The sequence below is a fragment of the Vombatus ursinus genome, unplaced genomic scaffold (assembly GCF_900497805.2).
Source record: "Vombatus ursinus unplaced genomic scaffold, bare-nosed wombat genome assembly UNPS02014784.1, whole genome shotgun sequence".
In the NCBI taxonomy this organism is placed as follows: Eukaryota; Metazoa; Chordata; class Mammalia; order Diprotodontia; family Vombatidae; genus Vombatus; species Vombatus ursinus.
This window is the reverse complement of record NW_020954562.1, coordinates 10,956,829-10,971,032: the sequence shown is the minus strand read 5'-3', so window position 1 is coordinate 10,971,032 and position 14,204 is coordinate 10,956,829. Positions and strand designations below refer to the sequence as shown.

General features: G+C 39.7%; 1 protein-coding gene across 7 annotated transcripts in view; it reads left to right on the top strand.

The window, feature by feature from the left end:
- The window catches only part of LRBA (LPS responsive beige-like anchor protein), a 676,054-nt gene extending 664,683 nt beyond the window's left edge, over positions 1-11,371 (top strand). For all 7 annotated transcript variants that reach the window (XM_027866938.1, XM_027866942.1, XM_027866935.1 and 4 more), the window contains 2 exons: positions 8,972-9,123; positions 9,895-11,371. In XM_027866938.1, the coding sequence (XP_027722739.1) occupies positions 8,972-9,123; positions 9,895-9,985 (243 nt within the window). In that variant the 3' untranslated portion in view covers positions 9,986-11,371. The remainder of the gene's footprint in view (positions 1-8,971; positions 9,124-9,894) is intronic.
- Positions 11,372-14,204: the final 2,833 nt, after the last annotated feature.

Here is a 14,204-nt window from a genome sequence, read left to right as displayed (position 1 = left end):
GGAAAATAGCATGTACACAGAAATGTGCATTTAAAAATATGCACAGTTACTTCAGTGTTGAGCACTAACAATGGGAGGGAAGAGAATTCAATAAAGGAAATGATGAATGAGCTGAATCTTGAAGGGAGTCAGGGATTTGAGAGGCAGAGATGGTGATCAGGGGAAGTATTCCAGGCCTAGGGCACAACCTGGGCAAAGGAGATGGAGCATTGTGGACAGACCAGGATGGCTCATGGAATAAGGGAGAACTGTGTAAAATCAATGGAGAACTATGGGTTGGAGCTGGTTTGCAAAGAATTTTCAGCGGAAGCCAGAAGAGTTTCTACCTAGGACCACAACAGATCTCAAATCTGTCCCTACCCCTCTTCACTTAGCCACCCTCGTAATACTGATCTTCACCACCTCATACTTGGACTTTTGCAACAGACTCCGAAAGCTGTCTCCAGGTTTATATAGTCTTAAGTCTTTATAGTTTTAAGTCTCTTCCGTCTCCAGTCCATCTGCCACATGGCTGCCAATATCTTTCTTCTCTTTTGTGACTCTCTATACATGGTACCTCCACTTTTCTTCTCACTCACTTCTCAACTGTCTGCAGTCTGGCTTCTAACCTCATCTAACATGGTCTATCCTCATCCTTCTTGACCTCTTTGCAGCATTTTACATTGTTATTCACCTTCTCTTAAGCAGTCTGTCCGTTTCTGGATTGTGACACACTGCTCTGTCCTGGTTCTTCTATCTCTCTGACCCCTCCTCAGTAGGCTTTGCTGCTTCTTCATGTTATATCTACTAACTGTGAGTATGTCTCTCAAGGGTCTTTCTTTTTTCCTGTTAGCCTCTACATTGTCTCATTTGTGATCTCAATCAATTCACTAGGTTCAATTTTCTTTTGTATACAAATGATTCTGAGCTCTCCATATAATCATATAACTCCACTGAATGTCCCATAGTCAACTCAATTTCAACATGTCCAAAACAGAATTCATTATGTTTTCCCCAAATCCTTCTGTCTTCAGAAATTCCCAGTTATTAAGGGTACTATCATTCTTCTAGGCCTGCAGTCTTAATGTCATCCTTAGTTCTTCATGTTCCTTTAGATCCACTCCATTGCCAAAACTTGTTTCTACCTTCGCAACATCTCTTGTATATGTCTTCTCTCCACTCACACAGTCACGACCCTAGTTCAAGGCCTCATCACCTCTCACTTTGCCTATTGCAGTAGCCTTTCCGTTGGTCTCCCTATCTGAGGTCTCTGTCCACTCCAATCCATCCCCCACTGAGCTACAAAAGAGATTCTTCTGATCACGTCCCCTCTACTCACTCAACTCCAGTAAGTCCCTACTACCTTTAGGAATAAATAGTCCTCTATTTGGCATTTAAAACGGTTCGTAACTTGGTCCCTTCCTACTTTTCCGGTCTTATGCTTTTTTCTCATACTATGTGATCCAGCTACCTTGGCCAACTTGTGCCTTCACATATGGCACTCCCCTCCCCCATCTCCTTGTTTTCACTGGCTACCCCCCATTCCTGGATTGCACTGCCTCTGTTCCCTAGCTTCCCTCAAGACTCAGTTCAGGCCTTCCCCTGTCTCTCTGCTCCCTGTCTTCCATCTATTCTGTATATATCTCGTAGGTACTTGTTTGTACTTGTCACCTTCAACATTTGAGAACTATGAGCTCTTTGAAAACAGGGAATGGTTTTGCCTTTCTTTGAATTCTTGATGCCTAGCATTGTGCCTGGCACATGGTAAGTGTTTATTAAATGCTTCTTGACAGACAAGTTTGACCAAGCCTCCTTCCTCTGCTAAATAAGCTTCGGGAGCTCCCATCCACATTTCCAGACTTACTGCACTGTGTTCTGTCCTGACTGGCTTGCTTTTCCTCCGTGTATGATGTTCCATCTTCCTCTCCATGTCTTTCCACAGTTTATGTCCAGAATGTCATCCATCCCTTCTGCTGTATAAAATCCCTAGCTTCCTTCAAAGTCCAGTTCAAATGCCACCTGCTACAAAGCCTATCCCATCCTTCTGGTTACTAGGAACCACCTTCTGAAAAGTATATTTACTTATTATGTGTATGTGTTGTTTTTCCAGATGAAATGTGAGCTCTTTGGAAGCAGGGACTGTTTCAATTTTGTCTTTGTATGCCTGGCACATACATAGCAGGCACATAGAAAATGCTTATTGAATGAGTTTTTATTTTATTGTATAGGCAATAGTAAGCCACTGAAATTCCTTGGGCATAGGGGTGTTATGGTCAGACACGTTTTATTAAAAAATAGTTTGGCAACGGAGCAGAGAATGGATGGAAGAAGGAAACTAATTAGGGGAATATTAGAATAGTCCAGATGAGAGGTGATGAGGACCTTTGTATGGGGTGGTGGCCAATGTGAGTGGAGAAAGGGGGATGGATGACAGGATGAAGGGAGTAGGAGGAAAAAATAGGTGAGGATAACTCTGAGGTTACAAAGGTGCTAGAGGGATGGTGGATATTCATGAGATAGTTGAGTTTTGAGAGGGAAGATAATGAGTTCTGGTTTGGATATATTAAGTATGAGTTGCCTGTATAAGACATCCAATGAAGGGTCACAGGCTGTAGTGATGATCGACTAATGGATAGAGATGAGGGCTGGATAAGTAAGTTTTGGAATTATTTGTATAGCAATGTTGGTTAAGCCCATTTGGAGTTGATGAGATCACTGAGAGATTAATCCCTAGTCCTGAGGATACTGCACAGGTATGCGATGTTAATTAAAAGACTCACAACAATATTTTGAGACTTATTTTTCAAGGCTCTTCCCATAATACCGCTCTGTACATGTCTCATTATTTCCCAACTGGGTAATGGTGTTTGAACTCCTTTGCCTCTTGATAGAGTTTATTGCAGAATCAGTATGAAAACTGGTTGTGTGACAGTAGTCTTTGCCTTTTGATAGAGACAAAAGATTGGTCTCTGGAACTTTGTAGAGTAACATTTTTAGCATTTTCACTCTTCAGGGTAGTTGTTATTCCTGAAGTAATAGTTTCTCTGATAAAGCCTATTTCTGTTGGCTTGGAAAGAGGTCTCTCGCAGCATTTAGGATGCAGATATGTTAGGAGTTAATGATGTGTTCAACCAAAAAGAAAAATCTAATTCATAGGATCATGGATTCCAAGATGTCAGGGACCATACTGGCCACCAGGTTCAAACCCTTCATCTTACAGATGATGAAACTGAGGCACAGAGAGATTAAGTCACCTGCTCAGGGTCACAGAAGCCTTAGAGGCAGGATTTGAAATCCAGGCTTCTGACTCCATACCTAAGAGGGGCATATTTCTAGGAATGAGGAGGTGACTCTATACTCTGCCTAGTCAGACCACATCTACAATGTTGTGGTTAGTTCTAGGTGCCAGTTTAGAAATGATGTTGAGAAACTGGAGAGTAACCAGGATGATGAAGGATCTTAAACACATGCCATATGAAGATGAGTTGAAAGAACTGGGTTGGTTTTTTTGTTTTTATTTTTGTTTTTGTTTTTTTTATCATTGGAGCAAATTTAGTATAGAGGCATGATACCTATCTTCAAGTACCTGAAGGTTTGTTATGTGTAAGAGGGAATAACAATAATAATAACAGTATCACCTAATATTTATGTAGCATTTCTTGGTTTGCCACCTATTTTATCTGTATTATCTCATTTTGTTCTCAACAATAGTGAGGGGTGGGGGGAAGGTGCTATTTTTTTCCCCCGTTTTACAGATGAGGAAAAAGAGGCAGTGACTTCAGCGATTTGCGAGACTCACACATCTAGTAAGCATCTGAGGCAAGATTGAAACTCAGGTCTTCCTGACTCCCAAGTCTAGCGCTCTATCCACTTTGCTTCCTATTCCCAAGTTTCTGGGGGGGGGCCCTAAATGCGAGTTAAAGAGGTAACATTAGGCTTGATGTCAGGAAAAACTTGAGCTCTCCAAAAGTAGAATGGGCTGCCTTGGGAGGTAGTGAAGTTCCCCTCAGAGGATATCTGCAGGCCGAGGCTGGATGGCCATCAGTTAGGAATGGAGTAGATGGCATTCTTTTGGGGCTGTGCACTGGAGTCAATGGCTACTAAGAAAGGGCCTTTCCAACTCAAAAATTCTCTGATCCATCCACAGGCTGCAGAAGCTTAGATCTACTGTGGCATTTGGGGGAGAGAGGTAATGATAAAGTTAAGGAAGGAAGAAGGTAAGGACACAGAGAAAGAGAGTGAGAGGTAGGAAAATGGCCCCGGGGTGGAGGTAGAATTATTGCTTCTCCTTTCTCTTCTCCCTTTTATTCCTTGGTTCTCTTCTTCTTACCTCTCTCTACTCCAAAGGCTCAGCTTACCAGATATTCTCTTCTCTATTATTTTTTCCACCTTTCTCATAATACTTCATTTAAACCAAGTACACATCAGAGGGTTTTCCTTCCTTTACAATCATAATGTCAATAATCTGTCACTTTCAGTTCCGATTATGTTGTCAGCTGGGTTGATAAATCTGTAAAATATCTCGAAATCCCTTGCTTACTGGAACAATTTCTGGAGCGTTTCAGTTAGTACCAAAGGCTTAAGCAAGGTGCCTTTGGCAATAGCAGTTGGGCTCTGGGCACCTACCTTTCTTTCCCTCTCTCCTTCCCTCCCTGCCGCCTGTTTTTCCCCCTCTCCAGCATTTCCCATTGGATTTTAGGCTTAAACAATTCGTGGCCTTTTTCCCAGAGCTTCTGCACTTTATCATGCTAACCTGCAAGTGGCAACTGTGTGATTAAAGTCACAGTGCTGAAAATGAGCTTTACCTGCCCTGGAGACTGACACTTTCACTGTTCACTGCCTGGGGGAAATTAGGGAAGGAAGGAAATGAACAGGCATGTTTGGATGCAGAGTTCTGAATCCTTGAGCAAAGTTCTCAGACCCCTTCCCATGTATGGACTCAGACTGGGGACCAAGGAAGCAAATTAGTCATGAGCTGGGAACTGAATTCCTTTCTCAGAGAGTGGGCTAGGAAACATACCCCGGGGAAGCTGGGCTAATCAGTGCTTCCCACCTGTTTTTATTTTAAATGCTGTATTGCTCCATGTCACTTTGGTTAATAGCATATCACAGTACATCAACTGTGCAATGTTTAGATGTCTTAATGAATAACTTAAATTTAAGGAGGCAGCCTGCATAGATCAGTAAAGTTGTTTTATCCGAAACAGAGGCTATCCACTATTTCACCCACAGGAACTCGTTTATTTTTCTTTCCTGAGACCATGTTTTGAAACGTGCAAGTCCCCAGCAGACTGCCGTAGCCATAATGGTGACAGCTCCCCATTTGATACAGCAGTGCTTTCTGGAGAACCAGACTAGCTCTAATATTTATCCAAAGTGCCTGGGCTTTCTGTGGGCGAAACTGCACTGGGGACCCCACTTAAAACTCTGACTTGGTCACGTTCAGTAAATAAGGTGCAAGTACTGTATTAGTTGCTCATTTAGGGTAGAATCTTTGACCCTCACAGTGCGGCAACTTTCATTTGGTCCTTGGCCCTTTGAAGTACCTGAACAGAGGTAATCAGCCATCAAAGAAATTGCGATGGGTTTTGGGGAAAAGAAAAACAAAACTAACAATTATGGTTTTTTTTCCTCCTTTGCAAGCATATAACTTACAAAAATAATATGGAGAAACTTATTGTCTTGAAAGCCCATTTATTTGACCAAAATCACTAAGATGCTTAGATAGATCAAAGGGTTAAAGATTAATGGTTTTTAATTTATCTTTTAATATAGCATTTCTCTAATAAAAAGCCCCAAGCATAAAACTCAAGTGAACCACAACCAGAGAAGGTTAATGGATTTTCATCAGCAGAATTTTATAAGTGTAGCAAATAATTATTTGTCACAGTCCTCATTGCAATTTCCAAAGAGCCTCAGGAGATTGCCATTTGCAAGATGAAGGAAAAGGACATTTATTTTATTTGTAATGAAAAAAATTTTAATATTTGCATTTTGTTTTAAGAGATGTGATTACAGGATACACTCTTTATCTAGCAGTCCTTCACCTATCTTAGTATTATTTGTAATAATTTTTTGAGAATATGATTCAATAATTAAAAAAAAAACAACTACCAGTCTTTCTTTGTACCAAATTTAGCTTTTTCAAAGGGCAGACTATAGATGATTTTTCACTGTTTTCTTTCTTATGACCATAGTAAACGTCATAGTCTGAGTTATTTATATGCCCTAAAGGAGGAGCATTTTTTTTTAACATCGGGGAATTCTGTGCTATGTCATGTGTTTAATTGGAGGCTCAAATGAACAGCCATATGTCAGGAGTGCAGTGTTTCATCTCTCCTCGGGGTGTGCAGATACCAAATCTGAGATGCCCTGTTGCCATCCTGTTATAAAATTATTTAAAGAAATAACAGCACTAAAAAGGATGGCTTTTGAGGGAAGTAGAGAGAAAGTGGGGGAAAAGTATTATCTGATTGGCCCTTTTACATGGCCACCCAGCCCCAACAATAAGCAAGTCCAGTTGGGGCAGTACCAGCACTCAGAGCTCTGGCATCAACTCAGGGCTTTGAACTTTGACAGGCAGAAATGAGGAAGGGAGGAGTCCTACTCTCAGGAACACTCCAGGATTTCATTTTGAAGTCCTTTTCAGTTGAAGATTATGCTGGAAGGTCAGTTTCAGTACCCCAAGTAGGCATATAAGTCTGGGAAACAAAGTCAACTCAATAAGCCTGTTTGAAAGATGTACTAAAAGCATCCTTCTCTAGTCAGGGGCAGAGAAAAGAGTTCACTATTTTCTCCTCCTTTGCACCAGCCTTTGATAAAGAGCATCCTTAAATACCTTCTTTTTTCTTATAAAAATACCCTTTCCCAACAAACTTAGCTTTTTTGTTTCATAGCCAGACTGTGTGTGGTGAAAGTGAAAAAACAAAACAAACAAAAAACCAGCTGCACCTGGAGTTACAGGACTCAGATTCCCATCCCGTTCTGTCAGTTACTACCTTTGTAAACTTAGACAAGTCACTTTGAGTCTCAGTTTCCTCATCTGTAAAAATTGGGGGTAGACTCAATGAACTCCAAAGACGACCTGTGCCCTTCTCGCTCCACTTCCTTACTTCTCAGTCCCTTTCAGGACAGCTTCCATCTCTCTCTAGGCAGTCCCTCGTGGCCAGGTGCTCATCCTGTTTGGGGTCTCTTCCTAATTGTCCAAAACCACTCACTTTCCTTTGCTAGATAAATCATCATTCTTCTTCTGTCTTCTATGTAAGGGTGTTCTCCAAGGCTCCTTAAGCCCTCTTCTATTCTTTCTATAGATTTTCTTTGTGAACCTGTCCTCTCCTAATTATCTCTAAGCACATGACTCTTATCTATACATCCAACTCTAACCTGTCTTCTCCTAAACACTCCAGTCCACCATCTCTAACATGTCCAAAATAACTTTCCTCTCCTTCTCCCCTTTTAGCTAAATAGTCTTTTCCTTTATGATACATCTCTCCCATCCATTGCCTTCTCCCCTCTCCATTCATAAGGCTATTACCCTAGTTCAGGCCCTTATCACCTCTTGCCTGGATTGTTGCGCTAGCCTTCTTATGGCCTTCATCTTCCATATTCTTCCCAAAAATCTTCAGGACTTCCCTGTTGCCTCAAGGATAAAACAGATATTCCTTAGCCTGGCATTCAAAGCTAGCCACAATCTGATTCTATATTCAATTTCCAGTCAAGTACAAACTGGATATTAACTGTTTCCTAACTTCATCATTCCATCTTCCATCTCTAATGACTTTACACATCCCATACCTGAAATGCACTTAATCGCTTATCATCCCTACCTAGCTTCCTTCAAGGGTTAGTTCAGACACCATCTCTCCTGATTCTTCAGTACCACCCCACAGCAATTGGACATTCCCTCCTAAGACTGTCTTATTTGTTGTTGTCATTTAGTCGGGTCTGACTCTTTATGTCCCCATGAACCATAGCACACTAGCGCTATTCATGGGGTTTTCTTGGCGAAGTTACTAGAGGGGTTTGCCATTTCCTGCTTCAGAGGATTGAGATAAACAGAAGCTAAATGACTTGCCCAGGGTCAGACATCTAGTAAATGTCTGAGGCTGGATTTGAACTCAGGTCTTCCTGATTTCTGGCCCAGCTTTTTAATCCACTTAGCCACCTAGCTGCCCCCATTATCTTGTTGACTTCTCTCTGTATATGTATCATCCCAGTAGAATATGAGCTCCTTGAAGACCAGTCCTGTTTAATTTGTCTTTGTGTCTTCAGAACCCATTGATTCCAAAAGAGAACCTTGAGCACTTTTCTTAGAATTGATATTCCTTACTGCCCCTTCCTCCTGAGAAAAAAGCACATTTAAAACACTGCATTGCCAACATTTCCCTATTTCAGAGTTTTAAATAAGAAGCTGGAAAGTCCTGCACATAAATATTTCTTATAAATTGTGGACTTTTGAAAAAGCTTTCTAAACCTCATCATGGATCTACTTGACTCCCCCAGGTAACCTTGGATGAGCCATTTCACTTCTGGGACTTAATTTCCTCATCAGTAACATGAAAAAGTTGGACTAGATGGTCTCTAAGATATCTTCAAATCTAATATACTCCAAATTATTATAAATTCTACAGTATTTTGTAACAGAAAAATTTTTATAGAGATGAGTCATATTAGGCAACTAAATGACACAGTGGATAGAGCACTGGACTTAGAGTCAGGAAGACCCAAGTTCAAATCTGGTCTCAGACATTACTAGCTGTATGACTGTTGGTTAACCTTGGTCTGCCTCAGTTTCTTTATCTGTAAAATGGGGATAATAACAGGTATCTTCCAGCATTGTTGTGAAGATCAAATGAAATATTTATAAAGTGCTTAGCATAATGCCCAGTACATAGATGCTGTCTATATAAATGCTAGCTTTTATTTTTATTAATCTGAAGATTATATTTAATATATTTATATTCATAATGTTGACATCATCATATACTCTCAGGCAATCCAGCTGAGCCGAGATGGCCAGTATTTGCTCACAGGAGGAGACAATGGAGTTGTCATGGTATGGCAGGTGTGTGACCTCAAACAACTCTTTGCTTACCCAGGATGTGATGCTGGAATTCGGTCCATGGCCTTATCTTATGATCAAAGGTAAAATTTTACATATTAATAAGCATTACTGTTAAACTAATTCTGATGAGTCAAATCGTTGCACCATTCAAATTTGTGCAGTTAATGTTGTTCCATTATTTGGTCACCAAAGGACAGCATAGAAAGTGGAGTAAAGTTTTTTTCACTGATAGTATCATGGCTCTAGTGGGAGGCTGAGCCTTTAGAAGCAATCACGACTTAAGCAATAACCACAAAACGGACCACTTTGTTATCAGGCCTTTTGGTGGCTTCATTTGGGGGATTTGTTTCATTAACTTTTGTTCGGTCAACTCAGTTGCTTTATGGCTCCATCTAGGATTCATCATGATTTCTTCCACTGTCCTGTCAAACAATTTCTGAGGAACTAAAACCAGATCATGAGTACAAAGAAAAGTGGAGTCATCCCACATGGAGCTGAAGCTATTATTCTGATGAGAGGGGTACAAAGGGGCTTTTCAGCAAGGAAGCCCTTTTCTTTTTTAGAATTAGATCAGACTCCTCAATTCCAGTTCCCTTAGTTATTCCTTCCTAGCAGTGAATGAGAAAGGAACACTGTGCTTCCCCAATTCTAAGCAAATCACTTTCTCCAGGCTCAGTATCACTAGGAGGTTGTTTGGGTTGACCTGGAATCAGAAGACGTGGATTCAAGTCCTAACTCTGACACTTACTGTGTGACTACGGGCCACATGGTCGATTTTGACCAGTGCCAGTAAACTGAGCCAGAAACATGGGAGGATTCAGAACCTAACTCCACATTTGTGCTTTTCCCAGGTGCATCATGACTGGCATGGCGTCTGGGAGCATAGTGCTTTTCTACAATGACTTTAACCGATGGCATCATGAGTACCAAACCCGATACTGAAAATGAAAATCAAATCGAACTAGTACTAGCGACAAGACTTCAGACATAGAAAGCAATGTCCTGCCATAGCATTGTTCTTTTCTAAATAGCTATCCCGCCTGAATGTAACTTAAATTTGCTCAAACAGCAAAATATTTTTTAAAGTTAATTGCTATTTTTGTAGACTTTGCTTGACTTTTTGGGGGGAAGGGCAGAGAAGCAGAAAACTGGCTGCTGGGTTCTCTAGTTACAAAATCTATATTTTTAGTCATAATTAGAAGTCTATTTTCACCCATTATAGAAAGAAAACTACAATAAAGTGAGTTAAGTCACTATTATAGACTATATTATGAAGAAATGTATTTCCCCATTTAAAGCTTTATCTATAATCTTGAAAAATATGATTTTAAAGTGGGGAAATGGGTTATAATGCTGGGGTATGGGGATTTTAATCTGTGCTACCTGTACTAGACTTTGTGTCTTGTTATTTTCCAAATGATTGTATTTCTTGAGCACTGAAGTTTCTGTAATGTTTAAATTATGATAATTGTAATTTAAAATTTGATGATGAATCATTTCCATTGATATTCAAGCATGTTTCTAGGCCTAGGCAATTAGGTTTTGGGGGGGTGTCTTTTGAAAGCTTTTGTTTTGCCGTGTGGTCGAGAGCAAGAAATTAGCTCTAAGGTCATTGCTGGATATATAGCAGGTGTGGCACACTTCTAATTCTTACCTGAAATCTTTTAGAGCACACCAAACTGGGAAGATGGAAATGTCCACAGGCTCACAATCTCTTCTACTTTGGAATTAAATGCAGGTACCAAAGCACACTTCTGCTATTTTGACTGTGAAAGCACTGAGGCTGACCAGGGATCCAAGCCTCTTCCTCCTCCCTGTGCAGAAGCTCCAGGTTTGCAAGCTGCTTTTCTATCCCCTCCTCCCCACCTTTTAGAACAGAAATCTCTCTGTAATTATAGAGCACAGAGTGATCTGCTCATGTGCTGCACTTGGCAACACACTTTTTACTTCCTATTTGCATCCAGTTCAACTACGTCATTAAATTTTCTCTACATCCCCTTAGGAAATGAACCGTGATTTATACTGAGGAATAATAAGTTATTTTGGTGTTGCATAATTGATTCTACTTTTCTACCAGATTGCTGTGCAGAATTCTGTGAACATATTTGTGAAAAGGACTGTATCGTTTTGTAAGTCTGTATTGCATAAACAACTTCTTTGTATGTGGTGATCTTTGAGTGGAAACTGACATTCCATATCTATTTCTCTTGCTTGCCTACTGAAGTAGGTCTCATTTTTCTAAATATTCAATTATTCTCTAAAGCAAAGATTTGGAATGAGAAAACAATTTGAGTGAAGAATTGAATAAAATAGAATTTGTAATCGAAATATTGGAAAGGATGTCTTTACTACTCCACCGCCTTTGCAACTGCTTTTAAATACCATTACATAATTACCTTTTAAAAGGGCTTTGCACATAGTAAGCACTTAATAAATATTTTTTCAATTGAACTAAAGAACTCTAGCTAAACCTTGACATTTTCTCAAGTGTGAACAAAACCTATAGGACACAGATTTCCCTAAATGAGTCCTGTAATGACTGATCTTGTTTGTGAATGCCTTATCTTGAGAGGCTTTCCCAAATGGTACATTTGCATCCTTGTTTTCCAAAACAATATCAGTAAGGAAGTTTATAAAGATATCATAAACTCAAACAACCTAATTGCCACTAACTAGAAAATTATTTCAGCTCAGCATATCATGGTTATGATACTTAGAAAAACAGCAGGGGCAGCTAGGTGGCACAGTGGATAGAGCACCGGCCCTGGAGTCAGGAGGACCTGAGTTCAAATCCAGCCTCAGACACTTGGCACTTACTAGCTGACCTTGGGCAAGGCACTTAACCCCAATTGCCTTGCAAAAAAAGAAAGAAAAAGAAAAACAGCAGAAGCAAAAGAGCTAACTTATATGCTAAAGACATGCCAGATAACTTTTTTTAATGCACATATAAAGTACCTTAAGGCATAGCTGGTAAAACAGATTAGCCTTAATAATGAGGGCCATCTTGGTTTCTTTATTCTTTTTTCAAATCTGCATCCCACAGTTATAAAAGTTAATACACAAGTAAAATAGCACTTCAAAGAAATAACATGACTGGTATCACTGCAAACTGACTTCTGCTTAGAACCATATTTTAGAAGAATTTGCCATTTGCTTATTTCTTCAAACTTTAGCCCATTCTTTATGTCAAAAAATTCATTTTGAACCCAACAAATGCAAGCAAGAATTTAAACATTTTTTTAAAACTAGATAGAGGTGCTACTGTGATGAAATATGAAAGAGGCTGTTGCCTAAATTAATGAATCAGCAGGGGCAGTACCTAGGGCTGGTTGGTAAGGCATGGATGGCATCAAGAAATATAAGATTTTCTTTTCAGTCATGTTTATCTTCATTTAAATGTAACTACATCAGGCCTGAAGTTCTGCTGTTTTAAGAAGTACAGCCAGGGAGAAAGTATTCGGTTTTAGAGAATAGGTTATCAAGACAAAGTCTGACAAACAGACACTTACATGAGGGCTAATGAATAAAATTCCATGATGGCCCATGTAGGAAAATGAGATTTTGTTTTCCATTGAGGACAACAGGAAGAATGAATTCCACAAGCCAACTCTATACAAAAGAAATCAGAGTGTGTGAGAATGCTAAGGATTAACCTATTTATTAAAAATGCCAGACATGTCCATAGGACAGTCAGTAGCTTTCACCCAGGCCAGCTCCTATGTAGAATGCAACTCAACTCCAGGGCACAATAAGCAAGCAAGGGATGATATTTCCATCTTGTAAGCTTGTCTTGTAAGCTCAGGGCCCATGTAATCACATACCGTGTGTATTATGACCCCAAATGATACTCATTCACATAAGTAATGTTTATAATAAGCCTACATGGAATAATAGGCTGAATTTGAACTCTCTTCCACTCCTTGCCCTTCCCAGCAAACAATTCAACTTTAGATTTTCTAATAAAATAGAATGCTAGTGAATACAGATAGAAGGTGGGATGAATCACCATCTACTTCATTAACCTGCATTTAATTATGAAATCAAAGTAGTTCCTATCCAGAGAGGTATGAAATCAGAGTAGAGGTTTTTCACTGGATACTTTTGCTATGTTTAGCAGAGATAAACTTTGTTGAATGGCCCTTTATCCTTTTAAATCCCCATTCTCTTTTGTTCCCATTAATAATTAGCACTGCCCTCAACCCCATTTATAAGTCCATTAAAGCTGTTCCAGAAGTACATCCACTAATTCTCTTGCTAGGCAGGAGTTATCTCTTTGATTTCTTTTGATTTTGGTTGACACTTTCCACAATCCTTTTTTGTTATCATTTCCAGAAAGCATAGGAATTGTGCAGCACAAGTATCACAAGCAAGATTTTAAAAACTGATTTATCAGTCTGTGGTTTTGGAATTTGCACTGATGAACCATTCAGCCCAGCTGCATTTCTTCTCAATGCTATACTTCCCCTAGTAAAGTGGACTGTTTGGGCCATGCTGCTCCTTTTCCTTAGCAACCATCTTTTTACCAAGCTGCATGGTTTCCCCAGCATTTTTGCCACTGTGCTTTATCTTTGGCATAGATTCTTCGAACGTAATTTTTGATTCAGTCAAAGATTTCTTGCTGTCTTGTCTAAAGTACTCTGTATAATCTGCTGCATTTTAATCACGTAGTCAGTCCTTCAGGATTAGTCCAGACTCTTTACAAATTCAGAAACTATAATTCTTCCAGTATATACCCAGGACACTCCTCCTTACTTCACAGAGAGGTGTACGTACATATTTATATGCATATGGTAGATGTGTATTTATGTGCACATAGTAGATGTATTAATTTAATGATTTCCCAGTGGAGTGGGGTAGTAGCAACATCAGTGGATAGCCTCTGTTAGGAGTTCTTAACCTGGGCACCATGGATTGATTTCAGGAATGGTCCATGAACATCGATGAGAAAAAAAATTATATTTCAATATAATTCATTTCCTTTGTAATCCTACATGTTTTATTTTATGCACTTAGAAACATTATTCTAAAAAAGGACACACAGGTGTCACCACACTGCCAAAGGAGTCCATGATCCCCACAAAAAGATGAAGAACCCCCATTCTATGTGCAGTTTACCAAAAAACTGACCCACCTATACTTACAGACATCAAACACACCAACA